Source organism: Leuresthes tenuis, unplaced genomic scaffold, assembly GCF_036924035.1.
Source record: "Leuresthes tenuis unplaced genomic scaffold, fLeuTen1.0.hap1 SCAF_9, whole genome shotgun sequence".
Lineage (NCBI taxonomy): Eukaryota > Metazoa > Chordata > Actinopteri > Atheriniformes > Atherinopsidae > Leuresthes > Leuresthes tenuis.
The window spans coordinates 24,415,902-24,440,464 of record NW_027325363.1 but is presented as its reverse complement, the minus strand read 5'-3'; the positions used below and the strand labels follow the sequence as shown (position 1 = coordinate 24,440,464).

Below are 24,563 nucleotides of genomic sequence, written 5' to 3'. Positions count from 1 at the left end.
CTTTTCTATAAAAATGCTAAATTTATGAGGGTTCCTCTGTGGTCGGCCAAAGGAAGTGTTTATTAGCTGTAGTCAGGTTGTGGCGCTGATTCCATGTTAGAGTCTTGGATGGAAAAGGGAAAGACAGGAGAAGGAGAAAAGGAAGGAAGAGGGAAGAGATATTGGGAGGATAGGCTGTGGCCCATAACCACAAATGACTCAAGCTCATATTCATTTCAAAATCTAAAGCTGAATACACACACAAGGGGTCATAGGAGGGCAGACAGAGTATCGACCAGAGCCAACAACGAGCCTCCTCTTTTATTTTGTAATGCTTTGCTCTAGGTCATCTCAGTTCTTTTTTTACCTTGGCCATTTATGGAGAGTCTTGCCAGGTGTCACACCACCTGTGTTCAATTAGTTCATCATATATCTTACCATAATGTCTAAAGATCCAAGGACACACTGTTATGTTAATATTTTACACAGTCTTCTGCTTTCTCTTTTTGTATGGTGTACATTCTCGTGTCTGCCTCTGCATTGGTGACTTACTGCATGTCCTCTTGCACAGGCACAGTTTGTACGTCTTTGTGATGTGTTCTAGCGCTATTTGATTTGCTGGTGATGTGAGGAGACACAACAGGGGGCATCTTGTCGCCACTGGTTCTTAATGTCAGTTTGGTGTTTAAGAGCCATGAACAGAGTCTAAACAGAGACAACATTGAATCATCTTTTTTTTTTAGGAAGGTTCCTTCGAGAAATTACTCAGAAGTATGTAAATGGCTGCCATGATAAGAGCCAGTTGAGTTCTCCAAGCCTTAAGTAAAGTAGGTTCAGTGATTCCTACATTATCCCCTTAAGTATGAGGTGCACTACACTTAATGCACGAAAAGGAGATAATGCTCAATAATTCCTATCTCCCCCATATTAAAAGAGATGATCAGTTATAGGATCAAATGATCCTATTATTTGGGAATCATCCGGATGAAAATGAGGACAGAACAGTGAATGTGAGCAACCGATGACAACAATATAGTTTTTGTCTGTTTTGTATTTCCTTCTTGTGTTTCAAATTAACAGGTTTATCACTGAAGTGACATTTTAGCCAGGTTGTACATAGCCTGCATAAAACAGTTGGGGTTCCACCAAAGCAGACGCACATTGCAGCCACGGGCAGTCGCAGCCGACTCTTCTCAGCACAGTTGTTTTTTTCCAAAGTCCTTTTAGAACTCCCCTTCTCATCTTTCCTTGCACTAGTTTTGACATTTTCAATCGTGGTTAGAAGAACATAGAGATATAAGATAGATAGGTATAAGAGTTAATCCAGCTGGTGATCATTTTTCTCAGGATAGGGGTATTGACATGAAATCACAATGTTTTAATCACAAGTATTTAATCTCAGCACACCTGTTTTTCTCTCCGTGTCTTAATATCTCAGCCTGCACAGTGTATGGTTTTCAAATAGAACTGTTGAAATAAAGCCTCCAAATCGAAGTTGAGAACATTTCACTTACTTCCAGTGTAGTCCAAGTTTTTGTTTTGTATTGAACATATACTGTATGTCTTTCAAGGACAGTAATGTTCCAGGTAGTATGAATGCTTTTAGTGTTGTTTTGTAAAAAAAATTGCTGATTCACCCCTGAAAGCATTGATTTGGATAAGGTCATTTGAAAAAGACAAAATTCGAAACAATGTAGATTCTATTAACAGTGACAAAGAATTGGGGGGGATTAGCTGAAAAAGGAGCTCAAAGGGTAAAATAACAACACAAACTAATGAAGGAACAGCATGGAGGAGGAAAGAGGAGAAAATTGGGGACAGAGAAAGACGGATGGGGAAGGGTAGGTATTGAGATGGGGTGAGGAGCATTTGAGGATTCATCTCCTGCTGGATAATTCCCGGGAGGATCTCTCTTCAACACTTGAAAGCTGTGAAGTGTGCGGTTCTGCTCATACTCCTCCTGGTAATTGGAAGAGAAGAGGAGGGGCGGTAGAAGAGAGGACAGTCAGGTAAAGGAGGGAGTTATGGAGGGGGAAAATAGAAAAATTTGGAGATGGAGAGGAAGAAAGTACATAGAGAATTAGGTGAAAGGGAAAAAAAGGGAAGGATACCTGTCGATTGCCAGTCTTTCTATGGTTCAATTTCTCTCTCTCTTTTTTTTTGCTTGGCATGATATCTCTTTTAGTTTTACCTCACTTTCCGCTCCTCTTTATTTTCTCTCTCCATCACTGTTCTCCTCTCTCTCTTTCTCCCTCCCTTTGCCAGCAATGGCGTGTCTGTGGTTGCAGGCAGCTTCTGAAACATGGCCACAGGCGTTTAATCATTGATGGAGTTTTTTTCCTCCACGCAGGCAGGCCAGCGGGCAGCCCCGATTCACTCACGTACGTCAAGACCTGCTGATTCACTCTCCGGGGCCTTCAGGCACACACACACAGAAAATACAAAGCAAACAAAGATACGCACAGACGCAGATAAAAAGCAGCCAGAGCGTGTTTCATACACACGAGTGCCTGTGTGACTATCCACATGTGTGCATGTCTACTTTATCTCACCAGCGATTGTGAGGCCCAATCAGCAGCTGTGAGCCCAAATAAAAGCATTGAAGATAAAATGAAATTTGACCAACAAAAGAAGACAAACACTGGCCCCAGGCCAGCACACCAGATTTCCGGTTATTAATAAATAAATACACATACTTACACATACATATATTCGTCTAGTCACATTTTGTTTTCAATACACTTTATTGTGTCGCTCATTCAAAATGGATCAGGAACTTCACAGTCAAGTTCATCATCTTGTTCTTTAGCAAAGTTGGCCGTCTTGTCCACTAGATTGTTCAGACAGAAAGAGTTTAGTGATATCGCCCGTTCAAAGCTAATGGAGAACATGAAGGTATGTCTCTGTTGCATGTTGGGACAGAATCGCCATCTTGTAAAGGAACTCTTTGTTTTTGTCTGTGCCTGCCACCGTGGTTACCTGAATTTGGTAAAAAAAAAAAACAGATTTGGTGGAGTTGGGCAGAGATGGAGGGTGGAAAAGGAAGAGAAAATAGACCTTACTAAAAGAAATGGAATTAGACTCCATATAAATCAGAACTACTTGGATAGGGTAAGAAAACAGCCAAGACCAGGACTGTAATTGACTTTATACAATGTGACCCTTATCCTCATTAACTTCATTTTTACACTTCATATGTAGTTGTTGATACAACTACCAGAGGCTTCATATTCTTCGAACATAATTAGGGGTCTAGCAGCGAAGCTGCAGAACCCTATTGTTTTAGTAGTTTTTCTTATTATTATTATTATTATTATTCTTCTACTTTCCGCTGCAATTGAAGTCTATGGCAGCTCCATTAACGCAATGGTAAAAAGTTGTGAAATTTGGCACATCTAATTAGGACAGTCCCATTAGCAAATTCAACAAATTTCGTGCCCAAATTCTAAACTCTCTAGCGCCACCAACATGTCAAAGTTTGAAGCCCATTCAGCTAAATAACTTTTGACTCGTTGATCCAAATTTCAAAAACAACATATTGCTGGAATCCTTGGATCATGACGATTCCAACGCACCATATGACGTCATTTTCCGTCTAACTAGATTTTCCGCCATCTTGGATTTTGTTGAAAACCTTCAAAAAGTTTCACAGGTCACAAATTTTGACCAATTCTCATGAAAATTGGCACACAGTATCTTTGGACGAATCCGCACAAAGGATACGAAGCGGATTTTTCAATTTCGACTTTGTTCACCCAGTACAACCAATCAAAGTTAACGGCGACAACGTCAAAAAAGACGTGAGGCCATATCTCAGCAACCGGTTGGTCTTTTGACATCAAACTTATGACACTGACTCATAACTCGATCCTTAACAGGCCTAAGAATTTTAGTGATCTTTGACCTATAGGTGGCGCTATATTTAGCAAAAATGCATTTTTGCTCATAACTTTACACCTGTTTGTCCAAATATCACAAATCAGATACCGTTGGAGTTCCTGGATATAGCCGAGGTCAATCAATCTCATGACGTCATGCGCGCCATCTTGGATTGTCCGCCATTTTGAATTATATCAAAAACCTTCAAAACGCATTACAGGTCACCCAGATTGTCTGCTTTCCACGGGACTTGAGATATAGAATGTTCAGACCAAGCCTCACAAGAGCTATTATGTTGATTTTTTTATTTCGTTTCCGTTTGCCCGTAGCAGCCAATCAAATTCAGCGATGATGGGCCAAACAGGACGTGAGGCCGTATCTCAGCAACCATTTGCTCTTTTGACATCAAACTTCTAACACAGACTCATGATCAAGTCTGTAAGAGGCCCAAGAAGTCTGGTGAACGTCCACCCAGAGGGGGCGCTATAAGTAGAAAAACTGCATTTTGCTCATAGCTTTGGAGCTGTTGGTTCAAATTGGACAAATGAGGTACCGTTGGAATCCCTGGATGAAGACGAGTTCATTTCAAACACCAAACTTGGTCTATGGACTCATGATGCCTTCCTGAGCAGCCGCGGGCTTACCTGCTATTGTGCTAGACCCCGCCATCGCTGCTTGCAGCTATATTTACAGGTTGTTTCTACCTGGATGAACCACTCGCACGTTGTGGAAAAAGAGACTCTATATACCTGGATTTCCTACAAAGTCTAACCCCCTCATTTATCCTATCTAATAAAGTCAATTATACAAATTATGAATTAGAAAAATTATAGTTTTATATATAATTATAATATAACTGTACTTTTAAATACATTGAGCTATGTGTTCATTTTGTGTGAAGTCAGTTGGCGTTATAAGTCACAATATTTTTAAGAAATATTTGCTGTATTCTTGGATCTTGTTAACAATGATCTCTTTTAACTTGCACTTAACAGATATGTTTATTATTTTGTTACCTCACATGTTTTTAGTCCCGTTGAAGGAACTGAGCCAACTGGGCTGTCTGATACAGACAATAAAGGTTGAAAAATGAGAACAGTTGAGATGAAACATGGCTCTTTTTTCTTCTTTCACATCAGAACTGTTTTAATCACATTAACTTTAATCAAATGACTTTGTAATTTCTCTTTTTTCAATTAACAACCATTTTCACAGTTGCATTTTTAACTTATACGTTTCTATCCATGCTATCTTTATTATTTAATCATTTTTTACATCCACCTTACATTCTTGATAGTAGGCTGACAATACCAGGCAATTTTCAGCTTCCACTGGATATTATCTGCCAATGCAGATCAAAACACCAGTAGATTCAGTTGAATAGTCATGTCATGTCAGTCACAGCAACAAAATATAGGGATGAGACATGAATGTTACCTTTCACTTCACCTTGGTTTGCAGTCCTCTTTGTAGTGTGTAGTTTTTTTCCGCACTCATTGGACTCAAGCCTATTGGAGAAAACATGTAGAGACTTCATCAAATAATGGTTAGGATAATGAAAAGCAGATCTTTTCAAATTAACACGAGTGGGTGCGTAGTGAGTCTGTAACTGTATAAAGTTCAGATTTGTGCCAAATGATCTAAATACTGCTACAGAAAAGCACCAGAGTAGGTACTGAAAACTGAATTTGGTGCCATTTAGTTAATAGGTAATAACATTGGTTAAGCTGTGATAGAAGATGATATTATCATTGCTTGAGTTGCAATGATTTGAATCTACCATAACAGGGTAAATGATGTACAGGTTTTAAACCAAGGGCAATAAGTTAATTAAGTTTTCCAAAAAATAATCCAAATGGGCATTCTACTCCAAATAATGTGCCAATATTTGGCTCTCTCCCCTCACAAAATGTTCCTCCATATTTGGATTATTTGCTCCAGATTGTGGAGTGTTACCAGCAAGGGAAAAAAAGTGGCTAAAACAAGAAAAACACCCACAGTTTCTGATTAGATTGACATTGTTTATGACATACATATGATGGAGAAAATCACTTTGTCAATTAGACTGCAAATTGATAGTGTTTTGAAATCTGGGAATGTTGGATGGTGTTTGTCGCACAGGTATGACACTAATTATATTCATAATGTAATCTTGGTTTAGTTTTCATTCATTTATCATTCCAATCTATTTATCTTACGAGGAATGATTTGAGTTTTCAGGCACATCTGGTTCCTCAAGGAGGTTAATATTGTCCATTATGTATTTTGCTTTCTTTTTTAAATGTGCTTATTTATTCATCAAAAACAACACAATAAGACTTTTATTTTTTTTTCACAAGTAATTACAATTACTTATATATAATTAGCATATGTATACATATACTGCATATATGTAGGTTGAAACTCAATGTTGCAAAATTTGAATACAGATGGGTACTGTCTAATGTCAATTAGACAGGTGTAGAACATGTTGTTCATTTTGGTGAGTTCTGTCGAATCTGCTCCGTTGTCTTTCTCTGTAGTTCTTATAAGGAATTAATTTCAAAGGTGTGATTGACAAAGAGTACAGTGACTGACCGATAATTTTCAGTTAAGGAGAAATAATTCAAGCCATAGCTGTCGAGCAGGTATCTTTTAAAACATTTTTTCCATACTCAGTATTTCATAACATCATCAGAAGCTAAATAGGTTTTTCGGAATTATAATGATGGAAGTCTTAGTTGAAAGATGGACAGAAGGATAGCTCATTATGTCTTCCATGCCATCAGTCAGTCACATATATGTATACATTGCTATATTGGTATTTATCATTACAACTCATATAGAAGTGTACAGCCCAGCACTAATGTCCTATGCTGTTATGCGCAGTAACAATGATACAGTGTTAACTCAGCTACGTTAAGTTCTGCAGAAGCAGCTAAAGATTACCATTTCCCTTCCTTCCCCTGTTCGCTGTCTGTCTGTTTGACTGTTCCTCATCCTTATTAAGGCACTGTTTTTCATTATTAATATTTTTTTTATTTCTCAGTTGATTAAATCTGCCCCTTTTTGTGGAGAAACTCAATCTCTTTCTCTCACCTCTCCCTCCCGATAACACCGTCAAATGTCATCAAATTCACCCTCTCCTCATTCTCCTTCCCTTCCTGCAAAGCGAGACCTGAAACTGATAAACTAATGTCATATCTGTTAGGTGTAACTATACATGTTGTATCTGTCCATTTTTGTGTTTTTCAGCAGGATGAATGGTCTTCTACCTGCATCTGTATGTCGGTTTATAAGTGTGTTCCTGTGTTGTATTGTATTCACTGTGGCTTTGTGCTGCCTGGTGACTCATTGTGAAGGACCTGTCCGCTGCATTACATCTTAGAGAAGAAAGCCTACATACAAAATAGTCTGCAGTGGTTATGTGACTGCTTCCATTAAAGTGATTATGCAATTAACAGCAGTGAGATGGACAGGAGGCAGACAAACAGGCAGACCAGTCAGCAGGAGAGATTTGGAGGGGGGTAGATGAGGAAGATGTACACACATACACATAAATATGCCAACACACTGTATGTGCACAGCTCACAGGAAGGCAGACAGAATTTCTCTCTTTTTTATTAATTGTCATGAAACTGCTTCACATGGAGCACTCGTCTTTCTTTGCTCTGCTTGACAGCAGGTCTGTCCCTACAACTTTTCTTTTTTTCCCTCTCCCTCTCCTCCTCTACTCCCGACAATATTTACCAGACTCCAGGGGCTCCCAGCGGGTGCCCCACTCTCTGACTCCCCACTTCTTTCTAGGTGAGTTGGAGCTTGGAGAGTCTCTGGCTGCTGTACCAGATTTTTTTTGTTGTTATTTAACTTCATTTTATTCTTTTCATAAAAGCATAGAGAGAGAGACAACAGGGACTTAGTGACACGTCTCTTTTCTTCATCTTTGTCTTACATCTCAGCCTTTTATCTGTAATCACACTCTTTCAATGTAATGCTCTATTGATGGTGCTTCTCAGCACACCCCGGTGATGGCTGCTGAGTTGATCTGTTAGAGCTTTCCCCTTTTCAATCTGTCCTACTGTCAAGAGACCGATACAGCTTCTTTAACCCCAGGACAACATTTCATTGCACTGACTTATGAGTTTTCACTTTGCTCTTCATCCTCCTTTTCTCAGGAGTGCCATAAAGTGAAGTATCATATTTCTTACCTACTTCTCTTTTCTCCTTCTTTTCTCAGCCAAGAAAGCACCGGACGGCTCAGTCATAGCCAATGGCTACTGCGACTTTTGTCTCGGAGGCTCAAAGAAAACTGGCTGCCCTGAAGACCTTATCTCCTGTGCAGACTGTGGACGCTCAGGTAGGGCACCGATGAAGGGGCTAATTAGCAGGAGGAAGGCAGTCCTCTGTTGATGCACCATTCTGACATGTTTCATTTGTTGAGTATTGAATTTATATGTAAGCAAATACAAACTTTAATTCTTTTTGCGAAGCTTAATATTGATGGACCATACCATTGTTATTTGTTGGAGCCCATCAAATACAAATCATGTACATTTTACCTGAACTAACTGATAATAATTCAATGTAATTTTCCAGATCTTTTTAGGTGTTTTTCTCACCTTTTGGCAGCCGTTATGTCTGATATACAACACTAAGAAACCTTAAAGGTGATGTTCATCAAACATGTTTTGCACATGTCATGAATACGCACTTTTTAATGCTGTATCAGTACACAGCTATGGCAAAAACAGAAGAATTCCTTATATTGAAGATAATATAACATCTCAAGTCTCTGCAATTTGAGCACTGTATGGCAATTAACAGAAAAGAATGGCTGCCTGGAAGTAAAAAAACACATGGAAAACAACAGCTAAAGCAGTGTGATTTGCTGGGTAAATGTGGCTGTGGTGTAAGTTTTTTTAAGTATCACACTTTTCCACTTCTTTCGCAGCATATATGCCTCTGAACTCACTTCCCAAAATATCAACACTCGATGACGAAAATATAAATGATTTTTCATGAGTTGTAATGAAGAGTAAATATGAGAATAGGATTTTGTTCACCTGAGTGAATAAGACTAAATTAATGAAGGAGAAACAGATGCACAAACAGTCAGATGAAAAAGAAAGTGCACCCTTATTTTAGATTTAAGGTGTATCAGGACATAGTGAAAGTCATCTCTTGGGTTAATACAGCCTCAGATGAACAACATCACATGACATATTACAGCATTATTATTTTTTTGAACAAAAACTAAACAAAAATGCAGAGTGTGAAAATGAAATATTTACTCTTATTGCTCCCATTGGAATTAAGAGGGTCAGTAGCAGCCCAGTGCTGCTAATCAAATGCATTTGATTAATTGATCATCATCAAGTGTGAGCACCTCTGTGAAAGAATCCAGACCTCAACCTGATCTTAACAGAACTTTGCATAAACCTCAGTGAACTGAAGCAACATTGTAAAGAAGACTGGGCTGAAATTCCTCCACAACAACCTAAGAGACTGATAACGTCATACAGAAAAGTTATTGATGCTGAAGCTGTTAAAGCATGGGGTGTACTTAGTTTTTCACACACTGCTTTTGCATTTTTTGTTAAATAAATACTGTAAAGGCACTGTTTCATATGTCATGTCGTTTTGCTCTTCTGAAGTTCCCATTTGCTTGATTTCAAGAAGAATGGATGTTTTTTTTTCTATTATGTCCTGATACCTAAAACCTTTCGACCCTGTTCATTAGCAAAGTGTGATATAAAACTTTGTCTATTTCTTCTTCTGAGATAGTATCTGACTGTTGCATGGAGCTTGAACTAGTTTTTAAGAGTGATAGGCTGTATGTTGCTTGTGAACACCAGAAGGTATTTGTTCTATTTGAGTACAGTTTTTGGAAAGACTTTCACTTTGTTTTTTTCAGTGGGTTGTGTTTGTTCATTCTGGCTATATGTAAATCCACAGATTGTAGTGTCAATGGTGCATTTGACTGCATGTACTGTATATACATATACATGCTCTCCTCAATTGTTTCTTCTCATCTGCAAAATAAAAGAAGAGAACAAAAAAGATTGATGTGATTTGTAATGAATGGGCTAATGCAAAACATTGGTATGGTCCCCTTCTTTATAACTGCTCATAAAGAAGACAACTGAGAGTCGTGGGGTTGGATTGACGTCATTCTTCTATCATCATGATCATATAATGATAAATTCCAGGAGGAAGAAATAAATTATTAGATAAAATGACAGAAAAATTCATTTTAGATAGCCTGGCAGTGTTGTGGAAAATGAGCGTGTCTTGTCTTATCTGAATAGCATAAATGATGTGGGCGTTTGGACCATTTTGATTAGAATGGTAGTACTTTCTAATCATTTTCACTATAAAGCCAAGAAGAAGCTTATGGGTCATGTGACAGCTTGATGAAACGACTTAACGTCAGTTGAATCAATTTATTTTTGTTTCCCTTTCTGAATGTAAATTTATTGGGAATTTTTTGTCATTTTAAAATGACAAACCCAATTCCAAAGAAACTGAGCTGCTGCCTAAAATGTAAATAAAGACCAATAAAGTATTCAAAATAGAACAAAGATAACAAATGAAATGTTGAAAGTGAGTCTTTTTACTAGTTCATGAAAAATATTAGCTCTTCTTGAATTTGATGATTGTAATTCATCCCAAAAATGTCAGTACATGGCCACATTTCCCACTGTGTAGCATCTTCTTCTCTTTTTGCAACAATCTGTAAACATCTGGGAACTAAGGAGACCAGCTGCTGGACGTTTGGGAGAGGAATGTTGTCCCATCCTTGTCTGATATAAGACTCTTAACTGCTGAACAGTCCTGGATCTTTGTCGTATTTTGGGTTTTATGATGATGAATCCCGTTGCCATCCAACATTGATTGGAGATCAATTACTTCTGTGAGACTCTTCTTCTCTAGTGTGCTCTTTCTATATCCAATCATGTTATCTCTTGCCATTTAGCCTAATTAGTTGTAACATGCTACCCCAGCTGTTTCTTTTTAGTACCACTTACTTTCCCAGCCTAATGTTGCCATTTCCCAGATTTAAAAAAAAAACATGTTGCTATTGTTCTCAATTCAAGATAAGCTCATATATTTAGATTAAATAATAAATTGTCTCACTTTAAACATTGCATATGTTTTCTATGTTCCATTGCGAGTAAAATATTAATTTATGAGATTTGTAAATCATCGCATTCTGTTTTTATTTACACTGGGGTTGAATTGGTTATCTGCAAAAACACCTATAAGCTGAATCCCTTTTACCAGAAGGACATAGACAGACTGATGGACAGATAAAATATCTGGGTGGTAAATGATTGTCCTAAAACTACAGACAGTGATAGTCAAAAACTTGTTACCATGTGCTTGTGTCTGTGTGTGCTATATTTTTGTGTGTGTGTGTGTGTGCACCCAGGCCACCCATCCTGTCTGCAGTTCACAGTGAATATGACGGCTGCAGTGAGGACTTATCGTTGGCAGTGCATCGAGTGCAAATCCTGCAGCCTGTGTGGCACCTCCGAGAATGACGTAGGATCTCTCTTCATATTTTATGTTTTTTATGAACAAAAGTGGCTGCACACACATACATACACACATATGCACACTGTAACTTACATGTAGTAGCACATGATGTGGAATAAACCTGTAACTTTTTGCTTAGATTTATGGGAAGCGGTAAAGATATTTAACCCTGAAACCAATTTTTTAAATACTGACTTAATCATACACTTGGGTGCATGACAATTGAAAGTGACCGAGGGATGGTCTTTAATCACTGAGCTATACTGTTGCATTTCACATTTACAGACATTAATAAGCAAGTGTGTTTGTGTCTACACTGTAATGCAGGAAGTGATGACACACACGCCAAGTTGCTTTTCCTCAACTCTTTACTGTCTGCCAAAAAGAAAGTTCCACATGATTCACGCTGTTTTAAATAATTAGGTGGAATCACACAAGTCAAAAATAATCACAAGTCATGCTGATCACACCCCGGCTGCTTTATTTAAACATAAGCAATTTCATATTCTAAAACACTGCCGTTACATGTGTTAGGTCTTCAGCTTTAATTTAATTTCTGCCCCCTTGTGATGACATCTGTTGTTCTCTTATGTTGCAGGACCAGCTGCTGTTCTGTGATGATTGTGACAGAGGCTACCACATGTACTGTCTGAGTCCCCCCATGTCCGAACCACCAGAGGGTATGTATAACAGTTCTACTCTCATACAGGCATGTGGAGTTTTTTTGTATGAAGAGGCCTCAGACTTGTGTTTGGTCGTACTGTAATGTCTGTTCTATCTATGGGGAGACAGTCACACTGATAGTGATAACTTTGGTCAAAGTGCTCTTATTTCTTTTTGTCTTGAACCTTTTAAATAGCAAATGTAACGCTCACAACTTTGCATGTCTTTGTTCAATTCAATTCAAGCAACATCTACTTGAATCAAACCAATTTTTGCCACATAAGATGGCTGCCTCAGGATATTTGATGGCATTGTCATGTATTTGTCATGTAAAAGATAATCTGTTTCCATGGCAAAAGTGTCACTTGGCTGAAGATACACTAGCACTGCCACTTGTGCTCAACACTCACCAACAGTGTCAAGATCTACCCACACATGCAATGCATTTGATTTACAAGATACAAGTTTCGAAAGTCAGCCATAACATTTTATTTGTGGTTAACTTTCTCATGGAGACCGATACATGGATGCTAAACTGGTGTATATTTTACCGTGTGGGCTTGCACAACATAGGATTTACATTAATTTTGAAGTGTGGAGGTTGAGAGGTACATTTTACCATCATTTGCAAGTTGATTAATGTCACAAATCTCAAGTCAAATTCCAAACCAAACCAGTTGTCAAATCCCCTGCATCCACAGAAACACTTAAACAGTCACAGCGTGTGGTGTTTCAACACAGAGCTTTAATTTGCAGTGTTACTTAACTCTCTGTGTGAAACGCAGGATTAATCCACAAGGCTTTACAATAGCTGTGCTTGAACTTCTGATCTGTGATGTGACCTGTGTGTTTTACAGGGAGCTGGAGCTGTCATCTGTGTCTGAGACAACTGAAGGAGAAGGCCTCAGCCTACATCACACTCACTTAATCTGCGGAGCTCATCCTCTTGGCCCTTCATCCTCTCCCACACCACCTCTCTGTCACTCCTCTCCATGCTTCAGTGTCCTCACCTCTTCCCTTGTTCTGATCTGCTCATCGTCCCTTTCTCTACAGCCTGTCCCGGTGACCTTTGGCACGACCAAGCACACAGAGCACTGCGCCCACTCTTGAAAGTGTCTCAAGCAGCAAACCAACTCCTGTTTCTCCCTTTTGTAACTCTAATTCCCTGCTAGTCCTGAATCCATGCTCCAACTCCAGCACCCCCTTCCTCATCCCATCTTTGTCTCAGCAGAGGAATTCATCAGCTGGCAATAAGTTTGCTAGCAAGACACACACTTCAGCCCGCCAAGGGCACTTCTGAGGCAGACTACTCCACAGGAACCCTCATAAGGGCCCTCGGATGAGCCCTAATGATCTTCAGCTGCAACTCAGTCATGTAGTGAGTGAGAATTATTAAGATGGTTAGGTGTTAGGCAAAGGACAAGGCAGTGAAGAGGCCGGATAACCATGGATCAGTGTGTTTCAGTGTTCGCTAACTGTGAAATGTCCACACAAACCAAAATTTTATTCACTCCCTCGGTCCCTCAGTGTTTTTGGCAGAACTAAGACGCTGAACTCTGCTCTGGTACTTGTTTGCAGGCTGCCTGCTTTCTGCAGTTTCAAAAGGGAAGTGAATTGTACAGAATTAAAACTGATTTTTGAACTGCACACTCTTAACAGGACTCCCCTCCGTGAAAAGCAAGGAGCATCCCGTCAGGAGCTCAGACCATCTTTGATCTCACCCTTCCCTCTCTCCGTGCATGGGGTTTCCACAAATTAATGGTGCATTTTGGGGATCACACTGAAGGTTTTAGTGCACAGATGTGGTCCTCTGATAGAAGATTTTTTTCTCAAATCAGCTTTCCCAAATCAAGCAGTATATTTGAAAATAATAATTTAGACCCAGCACCTCTTACAAATCCTTCACCTAACCTGTATTCACCGTGTCCTCCCATCAAACAATGACTGTGAAGCCAGTGCAAGACTGAAAAACTCCTGGTGCTTGGTGTGCATTATGTATGTGTTCAGAATGTGGGATAGATGTGTGGACAATGCAGATCTTTGTCTGGCTCATGCCGAGTCCTAAAAACACATTTTATACAATTCTGTTTTTTTATTCTGTTTATTCGCATGTTGTTGTTTTGATTGTTTTTAAAAACTTTTAATTGAAATGGAAAAGAAAGCACACTTAATTCGCAATAATGTGTTTGTGACATGAACTCTTTGGCCAACCTTTGTGTGTTTTAAGCTCTGTGTGTGCCCGTGTCTGTTTGTGTGGGTTTATTTGGGCAGTACAGTAACTGTAGCAAGCTCCATAACAGAAGGGATCGGTGAAAGAGTGAGTGTAGCAGAAAGAGGATTTGAATGTAAGGAGAGTAAGCATTTATCCATTCAGGCAGTTCAGGAAGTTCAGCAAAGACAAACAGGTGTTTAAGGTATTTTTTGCAAATTATTGAGGTTCTGGGACAGACTATTTTTTAGCAGTGACTACTGAAAAACAGTATAGATGGGCACATAATCCACCATAACAAAAAGGTAACTTGGAGGTAACTTGATCATGGACCCCTTGATCATGCTATTATTTTGAGATTTATCCCTTGATATTCAATGATCTTTAAATTATGACTGTGAGGGCAATGCCAAATCTTATAGCTTGCACCTTATGGGTTAAGCGTAGTTTATGCTTCTCCATCATTTCGACGCCGTAGCCTGACGTGCACCTCCAAAAAATCCTTCCTACGCGTTGAGTTGATGCGGACCGCAAGGGCTGTGATTGGTCCGCTCTGAACGTAATTTCCAGCAGTTGCTTTTTCCGATTTTAATGGTTGTATACAGCGAAAAAGCTTGTCAAATCGGCTTGTTGACATTCGAAAGTACAGAAAGTGCATTTGTTCATCCAGGTCCCTCAATGGGTGAACCAGTGTTGTAAATTCACCCGTTCAGCCTCGACCGGTTTAGTGGTCGTACAGACCACTTCCGCAAACGTCTTCTCTGTCGCCTGCGCTTCAACATTTGCAATATAAGCAATTGTTCTTCAATATTGATGAGCTCCAACTGAAAATACTGCTGCTCCACCTCGGTTGCCATTGTTTAGTGTTGTTAACTGAAAAAGCAAGGATTTGGCTATAACCCCTGAAACCACACAAACACACAGCCACACCCCTCTAGCGGCATGGTGAATTGCAGAGCAACGCGTTCCCTCAACGCAGAACTTCGAATGCTCAATGACGGCGTCTCGTCTACACCAACGACGTTACGGAGAAGCATAAACTAGGCTTTTGTCCATGATAAAGTTTGAGGCATTTGGTATCATTATCATGTGGAAGAATCCATCCTCTTTTCATCTCCAGATTTTTTTTTACATTACAACATGTTGTTTGAATTCCGAATTTGCTGCTTTTTAAGTAAATCCTTTCTTCTGTCATTGCAACCTGTTTCCACTCCCAACTCAAGACACACTAACCACTGGTCTCGTGCCCGAGACATCAGAGTAGAACACACATGGCACACGTGTCATTTTTGGAAAGTTTCCCTTAGTTATTATTGGCCCAGCGTATGTGTTACTTACTTTCACAGAATAACTAGCAATATGCAGCCGTAGAGCAGCTTCCTGTGCATTGGAAAGCGATGTTAAAAGGGTACCCCATGCGCTAGAAAAAGATGTGAAAGGGCTCTTGAAACACTTAAGCCCACTTTGAATTGAAAATGAGAATTTGTTGATGAGTTAGATGTTCCATGTGTTGCTGGCTGTTGCACGAGCACAAAGCATGATGATCCCACTCCCGTGTTTAGCAGTCAGAGAGGGGTTCTCGTCATGAAATGACGTGTGAAACATATCTCTTATTTAAGCTTAAAAGTTCTGATTGAATTTTATTGGTCCACAAAATTTCTTTCAGATATCTGCTTAATCTTTTAATGGCACTTCAAAGTCCAACTTTACTTTAATTATAGTTTGCCTTTTGAGCAATCTTTCAGGCAGTTCTTTCAGATAGTTTCTTGGTATAATCAATATGAGTGCTTGAGAGCTGCTTTGGGGAGCCTGGAGGTGCTGGTTGTTAGTTGGTGGTGTCACAATATTCATAAAGCTTTGAAAGTTGCATCACCTGGTTTTTCCTCAAGACCACTGTAGAAAAACCATAGCCCCAACAAGCTAATTAAGGTATGGCTAAAGGTTAAAGCTTTCCCTCTAAAACCTCTTAAATTGTGTTCTTTATAAGAGAAATGATAAAATAATATTGTAATATTGCTTACAACAATTTACAGAATGTTTAATCTATAATATTTGTTGTGGAGTTTAGCTTGTCCTTTACTTGCTTAACAGCTCTGGTAAAATCAATTTTGACCCAAACTTTTTCAGTGATATCCATGTTCTCATTAAATATTCAGCAACATAGTGACTTACCCAAAATAAGACGCAATTTGACTTTTGTCCTCAAAATGCTATGCTCCTCACCAATTTAAATGCCAGTCAAAATCTTCAGCAGTACAGTGGCATCTGTCTTATGATTCCTAAAGCAGATACTCCCTATTTGAGTGTTTACATGATTCACACCCGATCAAAACATCTGCATTTAGGATTCTGGATACCTATCACCATAGCAACAACATTATTCAATGGTTGAAATTCTCAGGTTCTCATGAAAGTAATGCATAAAAGTATTCGCTCGATCTTTGTTGTGTTAGGCTGCATAGGTTAGAATATAAGTGGCAAGTTGAATAGGAAGCAAAGAAATCTATTTTCTGTTCTACAAAAATATGGATGCATCTGTTATATGAAAGTAAATATTGGTGAGAGAAGATGTTGTTAAAGAATTTCTGCTTTCTGCCAGTCTGTTACTGCATGTTCAAGACCAGTATAAATCTTCAGGCTGAGTTTGTCATAATGGGCTTAGTGCACCAGCCAGCATGCATTTTTGGAAGCTTGCAAAAAAAAGACAAAAAAGGACCCATTTTATTATCCTCAACCAGTTCAACTGGGTTTCTTAAGGCCACTTCAATGAACATGTCAGATAACTGAAGTGCAAGTTAAGAGTATGCATTCAACATTTCTAAATTGCTTGTCTGTACAGAGATGACATCCATCCATTCACAGATTTGTTACCATTAAGCTTGGAGACAACTGTAAATATGAGATTGAATTAAGAGCAACAAATTGCCATGTCATACTCATTCTTCTGTGCAAATCAATATATGAAACAGCTTGGATTTAGTTGACTTAGTTGATTTAGTTTGAATGAATGTCTCATCTCAATGCTGCATCAACGTACATTTTCAAGATCACTTGACTTTTGAGAATCTACCTAAACTATAGGTCTGTTGGCCATCTGATACAGAAAGAGGTGCAAATATGTGCAAATTCTGTGCTGCCCCTTATCTTATTGTTATCCAACTGCTGCATGAATGATTGCTGAAATGTTTTTGATTTTATATTTGGAACTAGTCAGTAATGGTTTTCTAAGTAACAATAAGAAAAAAAACCTTCCAGTTTGTTTCCTTGTTTGGTTTTGTAATATCTGGCTTTCATATTGCACAGTGTGGGTGCATTTTCTCCTGAAGTGTGTTAATGCCTCTGTGTGTAATTATGTGTGTCTATTTGTGCATAACCACCTATGACTGGAGAGTCGGTGAAAAAGCAAAGTGAACCAAATTGGTGAATGTTTACTATTTCCTCAATGGAACCAGTTGCATGGCACAGCACTGTAGAGGGGTGGAATGTTGACTACAGATTACAACAAAAGTGTACTTGACTGTATGGAAATCACACACAGCGCTTGGATTACACAGTTTTATTTTATGAAGGGTTAAATCAGTGTTATATTTTCTCACAAAATCAATAGTATTCAATGAAAAACGGTTTATTTACTTTAACCAATCAGAGCTAACATTTAGACTTGAAGTGTGCTTGAGTGGAAATGTTTAAAGATGATTATTTGACCGAAAATAATGGAAGTGTATGTGTTTTGGATGGAGGGTGATGAAGATGTCAGTAGTGACTGAAAAGCCTTTATATTTGAAGATTTTGGCACTTGATAGGAGAAGCATGGTGGAGTCAAAGTAATTTTGATTGTACTCTCTGAGGAAGCCATGTTGGGGTATTGGGGGTGTGTGTGAGTATTTAAAGAGACTTGAGCCTTCCCTTTGTGCAAATGGACAAAGCAAGGTGAGGGTGATGAAATAAGCATGGAGGTATGGGGTCAACAAAGCCGCACCAGGCACCACAAGGCCTCAAGTTGATACCATTACCCCCATCTGTCCTGACCTGAAACGGTTGGGGAGACTCCATCAGAGGGTTCACACTCTGTTGTAAATTGCTGTTCTGTGATCTTGCTTGCACTTATTTGATTTTTTTTCCTTTCTCAAAAATATTAAGCTAATTGTAAGTATATGTGTGCGTGAGTGCGGGCGCACTTGTTATTTTTATGCTTTACATTTTTTTTATGTGATTGTCTGTTGTTAACAACACTGGATAAAGATGAGTTTTTGATTTGTATTTTTTACCTCGAGAGGAAGATTAAATCTTCTTGGACATTTTTTTACCCTCCCTTTCTTCCACTCCCTCTTTCTCTTTCTCTGTCTGGTACCTGGGAATGCTTTGAAATGCGGACTGCGACCGCACTGCTGCCATCACTGCTCTCAGTCATTCTCTGTGAATTCATTCAGCTCTCTCAATTTACCCAATTTTTCTCTCTTCCCTTGACTCATTTTTTTTCCATTAAAAAGATGAGAATGAAAAATGAGCTTTACCTCTGAGTTGTCATTGTGTGTCTTTGTATCTGTATATTATTTACTCTAGTTCCTGTGGTAAAAATCTTTGATTAATTGTGTGTTTTTGGACAGCATTGTGTCTCTGTCTATTCTGTTCGTCTGTATTGTTGCCAACTAGGGCAGCTTAAAAGTCAGTTTTATCATTTTTTTTCTTTTTTTTCAGATGGGAAGCACACAGGTCATGCAATTACACTTGCCAGGTGGGAGCTAAGGCTTAAACTAACCATTTTCTCCCTTTTTCACTGTGCAGATTTCAATATCGTAGAACAGTGTGTTCAAAGTCAGCTTTCAGACCCAGAGTAACAAATTATCAAATTAAATTAAACACTTCTCAGATAAAATAAATTAAACAGACTTTTTCCCTTTTCTTTTTTACTGCACACTCCTATTTTAAAAAGGATGAAATTGGAAAAAAATGGAGAAATCATTAAGGAGCAACATTGTTCTGTCAAGCTGGCCTAAGAAACTAGAATTGGGGGACAAAGGAGCCCCATCATCCAGAATTGTTTTCATGCAGCACTGCAGAAGCGGACACACTTTGCTATTCAGGGCAGGTACAATTTTTATTTGGGATGTATTCCTGGAGATGAGACATTCATCATAGCTGCTGTGTTGCCCAAACCTGGCTGTGCAGCAGCTGCAGCAGGATGAAGTCAAGCCCATCAACAGTTCCAATTTTTCCTTCCTTGCTTCCTTCCAGGAGACGGAACACAAAAATCTAGAGGTCTGTTTGGTTCCTGGGAGTGAATATAGGTATTTTTAAACAGAATCTGAAAAAAAAAACCCAACCAATTCCTCCATCCATGTTTTGGCTGAGCTCCAACCTTATCCAAAAGCCTGCACACTACCCCCAACCCCAGCCACCCTGCGCATACAGAAACCCACACAGAAATGCCTTTGTGCCACACACAAATTTAGACATGTGTGCAGGCAAACATGCACTTTCACACAAAATCTCTTGCACACACACACACAAAGCCTAGAGCTCTCATCTTCTTATGAGCTTCATTACTCTGACCTCAGTCTCCCTTTCATATCTCTGAGGATGTTTATGCTGTGTGTATGTGTGTTTTAATACCCAATAGAATATGAGTATATATATTTATCTAGGCCCAGAGTAAGTACGGGAGTGTTTATATGTGTGTGTATTTGGGTGCATGTGTGAATATGTGTGCAATATATGTCAGAGTGTGAGTACTGTACTATGTGTATGTAGTATGTGTGCATATGTGTGTGTGTGTGTGTGTGTGTGTTCCCAGCCAATTACCACATCTCCCAGACAGACTGAGACTGCCTAGGTCCTGCCAGCCAATCGGAGAGGGGCTGCGCACTGCCGGGCCGGAGGTGGTTGCTATGGTAACCAGGAGGCCTGTTTGCATGGTGGCTGATGGAAGAGTGATGGATTACAGTAATGGGATGGAGGGAGGGAAGGAGAGGGGGATATAGGGAAGGAGGGAGGAAGCCAAGAAGGAAGGAAGAGGAAGGGAGGTTTAAAGAGAGGAGAGATGGGAAGATAAGAAAGAGAGAAGGAGAGATAGAAATGGGGGAAGAGGTAAGGGAGGCAGTGAGGGAGGTGAGGAGAAGGGGGGAGGGAGACAGACTCATACATAAAGATATTGGAAATGTATGAATGCATCTGAAATGAAGCGTCTTACAGAGATGAAAAAAGAATGAGTGAAATGATAAAGGGAGAGAGGAGGGAATATCTTGTGAAATGGGGTTTGGGGGGATGGAGGACGGCAACCATGGTGTGTGAATGAATTCCTCTTTTTACTTCTTGTGTCTGGGCTGAGATGTGTGTCTGGCCATCTGTCCTTGGAGCAGACAGAGAAAGATGCAGTCTCACCTTTTCGCCTCCTTAGCGGCGCTGGACTCCGTCTGTGCAGGAACTCCTTTGATATCTCGACTCATTCACTACAGCAGCTCAAACTGAGATTATCATAAAAAAAAGGCCAAGTCAATCCACCTCAATCAATCAGACGCATTTTTTGAATAATGCATACTTTGCAAAAAGATGCTGATAGTCTTAGTGGACAGTGATAATTCATTTGTAACCCAGGCTTTACTCCTTAATTGCTTGTGGTTCCACAAACTTCAATGCTGCACATATAAAGATATATTTTAGAATTGCAGAACCAACCATTTCTTGTCAAATTGTTTTTTAAGTATTTTTATGTAAAGTTTAAAGAAACTGTAGAAAAGTGAGTTTTGGCAACAAACTAGTGTTGAATGCTTGATGAATGTGATAAATCACATTTTAAATGTGCACCTTTATCTACACTGTTCTCTCTACCATGCAACCCCTCCCACGGTGGTCCCATGGTTTCCTGGTTGAGAAGCATAACAGCATAGAAAACTTCAAATGTTGAAATTTAGCATTTGGGAGGATTAATACTGAATATAAAAGGTTTTTCACATGGAGTCTGGAAGAGCCCAACCAAAAATAATTGACCACTTTTTTTTGTTTAAATGTTAGTCACCTGAGGGTTTATAACAAACAAAAATTAAACAAACTTTTTTTTCTTATTTTCCAAGAACGTTAGCACACTCTGCAGCACGCATTTATCAAATATTCAATTATTTATACCTGTTTCATTCCTGACTCCACTGTGTTTCCTTCGGAAAGCATGTTCCTCCACACTAGTTATCATTTCACAAGTTGTTATGGTGATATTGTCAAAGATGGCTCGTTAGGTAAAAACAAAACACTTATTTTCTGCAGAAATGTCTTGAAACGTGTCATCAATATCAATGTCAGCATTGTTAAAGTTTTAAACATCCACATTCGAACATGAGAAATTAAATTCATTGACTTTTAAGAGGCCAAAATCAACGCAAATGAACACACATGACGTTTCTAAACAAATAGGCTGCAAAAGAGTAAAATACATTTTTCCAATTAAACAGCCTTTAACAGTGATTTATTTTTTGATCGGTTGCCTCTCACTCATACACAGTTTTCCTGTTGAACCACAGTCAGTCTCCTCTCATTTTTCAGCAGTGTCTGAAGATGCCTTTGAGTCAAGGATTAGGCTAAATCTGCATCTGGGAAACCCAACTCCCTGCGATCTTTACAACTAACAAAACGGCAGTCAAGTCCATTAAAGATGCAACATACTAAAATTAACTTCTGGTCCAAATCAAAAGCAGAAAATGTCATTATCAAAATCCAGCACAGCAGCAGTTCATTACCCTCTCTTGTCACTCAAGAGTGTCATCTTAAATGATTATCTGTCTCGAGCCTTACTTTGAAGCTGTTTTCTGGCTTTGAAGGTATCTATTGAGACAAATTTGTCATTTATTTGCTTTGAGTGTTGATAACGCAGCCAATCAGTGATTGGATCATCAGTTTGTTGAATGTTTTTCAGGTGGATGAACACTTGAATAATCTAGTGTTCAGATAGTGATTAAAAGGTTAAACTTAAAATCACAACTCAACAGTGCAACCTAGAGGCAGACAAAAACATTGTGTTAAGGCAAAATAATTAAATAAAAGAAAAAGGCGTATCTGCTTTACCTGTGCAACAGTAATAATTGAGTCAAGACACATCAGACACAGACAAGGAAGAATTTACTGATTTATAAGTTGATTAAAAAAATAATAATTTAAACAATAGCAAAGGCAAGCAAAGGCAAATTTTGTCTGTCATTATCTTATATGAACATGTAATTTAGGTTATAATAAGTTTGCCTGTTAATTGTTTAGTGTTGTCTTATCTTCTGTACGATTTTGCTCTTCAGCAGCTAATGATGGTGCATAGCTCCATTGTTTGAGTCTTCAGTTTAATAGTCATGTGTCCTCTCTTTTTATGTTTACATAATTTACATCAGAGTTTACATAGAAAGCCAAACAGTGTGGGTTATTACTACATTCAATTATTTCTCATAATAATAAAGCAATTTACACAGAGCAGAGTCGTAAATGTCCTGTACTGTCTTACAGTCATGTTTGTGGGTTCATAATGAACATCAGTAGAGTAATAGGAGAATATAAGGCTGATTAAATAAGCCTGACTCTTTATGATATTAATAATGCTTCCTGTGTTTTCTTCAGCATCCAGCAGCATCTGAGGCTTTGTTTCAATTCAGCATTCTCCAGCCTCCTCAGTGCTGCTCAGATTTGGAAGGGTTTTTTCCACTCTCAGAATGTCTTATGTTTTTGACATAAAGGGGCAGAGGGCAGACACCCCTCGGCATTCATGAGCAATTCATTACAGCATCTTTTAGTGTAGGAGGAATCTCAAATGAGCTTTCACAAAAACAGAACAAGGGGAACTTAAACCTAACAGTGAGGCTGTCACAATTTTGCCAACAGTGTTTGTTTGCGTGTGTAAACTACTGTTTATCTATTATCAATTGATCAATTTAATTAACAAATAATTTTTTTTTGTTTTGTTCTCACATACTGTCATTTTCTGATGTCTTCACACCCTTTGCTCAAATGTTATTGTCTAGAAACATCTAAAAGAAAATAAAGCAATCACCAGCAGAGGGCTGTATATCCTTTCTATAGGTATTAAGACATGACTCAGAGGGATTAGTTTGGAATGAATACATATTTTCATTTCCTTCATGAATCTTCTGTATATTATCCACTTAAGCTAAACTGTATTTTTTTCCACCTTTTCTTTTAAAGGTCTGTGTTTCTGTGTCTAGAAAGGTGTCTGACAAAGTGTTATGCATAGATAAAACCAGATTACTACTATAGTAACTCTGATTAATAAAATCTTCCAGTTCCATAAACAGAGAGATTTACATTTATTCATTTATTCATTTTCCATAACTGCTTCATCATGATCATAGGGTAGGAGCGGGGGAGAGTATTCTAACTCAGAGTACACCATGGACAATCCATTACAGGGCCAACACAGAGACAAAGCAGACCATGAACCCTCACACTTACCCCTACAGTGATTTTATGGTCTCCAATTAACCTAACATGCTTGTGTTTGGACTGTGGAAGGAAGCCTGAGTACCTGAAGAGAACCCCTGCATACAAGGGGAAAACAACTCCACACAGAAAGGCCCTGGCCGAGGTTTGAACCAGGAACCTTTTTGGTTTGAGTCAAAATGGAAATTAGAATTAAAAATGCACAAAGTGAAACAGAAGAACTTAGTTCAGTGATAAACAAGGTTTCAACCTATTGCCATGTGAATATTTCCTCTGCCACCCAATTTAGTCCTGAGCAACCAAGTACTGAAAGAATACAGCCTGCAGAATACGCCTTGGTCACAGTCATTTAACTCAAGAGAAATTAATATGCTCATTGTGGGGATGATGTAAACTAAAGACACAAATCCTGGGTCCTTCAACAAAACAGTGCTAGATTATTAGAATTCAAGTGTTTGAATTTAAGCTATTTTATAGTGAAAGTGGTAAGTCACATTTTATCACACATCTAACTGCCAAAATAGTTAAGATTAAGAAGCCTTTTGATTTAACAACAGGTCCACTTTGCCCAGTTGGTAATCCAACTGTGAAAATAAGTTTTAAGTCAATATTCAATTTGTTTTGTGGAAATAGATACACCAAAAAAAAAAGTCCAATCTTTATCGGAAACTTTGCTCAAGGATGGTTACAAAATGTGAAAAAAAACAGGATTGTTTAAAATAGCTGCAGTCTTGTTTTAGTTTTTCTCAGAGACTGCTGATGTTTCCTTGAAGAGCAAACAGCTGGAATACTTCTTGCAAGGAACGTGGATTCTAAGAAAACCTTTTTTCATCTGGAGTATTGGGTCACTGATTGAACCTTTTAGCTTAAAGTCTCTCTGCAAACACAT

General features: G+C 38.7%; 1 protein-coding gene across 1 annotated transcript in view; it reads left to right on the top strand.

Moving 5' to 3' along the window:
- The window catches only part of dpf1 (double PHD fingers 1), a 48,821-nt gene extending 30,111 nt beyond the window's left edge, over positions 1 to 18,710 (top strand). Inside the window, exons 9-12 of the mRNA XM_072392948.1 lie at positions 8,075 to 8,194; positions 11,270 to 11,382; positions 11,975 to 12,056; positions 12,897 to 18,710. Of these exons, the coding sequence (XP_072249049.1) occupies positions 8,075 to 8,194; positions 11,270 to 11,382; positions 11,975 to 12,056; positions 12,897 to 12,967 (386 nt within the window). The 3' untranslated portion in view covers positions 12,968 to 18,710. The remainder of the gene's footprint in view (positions 1 to 8,074; positions 8,195 to 11,269; positions 11,383 to 11,974; positions 12,057 to 12,896) is intronic.
- Positions 18,711 to 24,563: the final 5,853 nt, after the last annotated feature.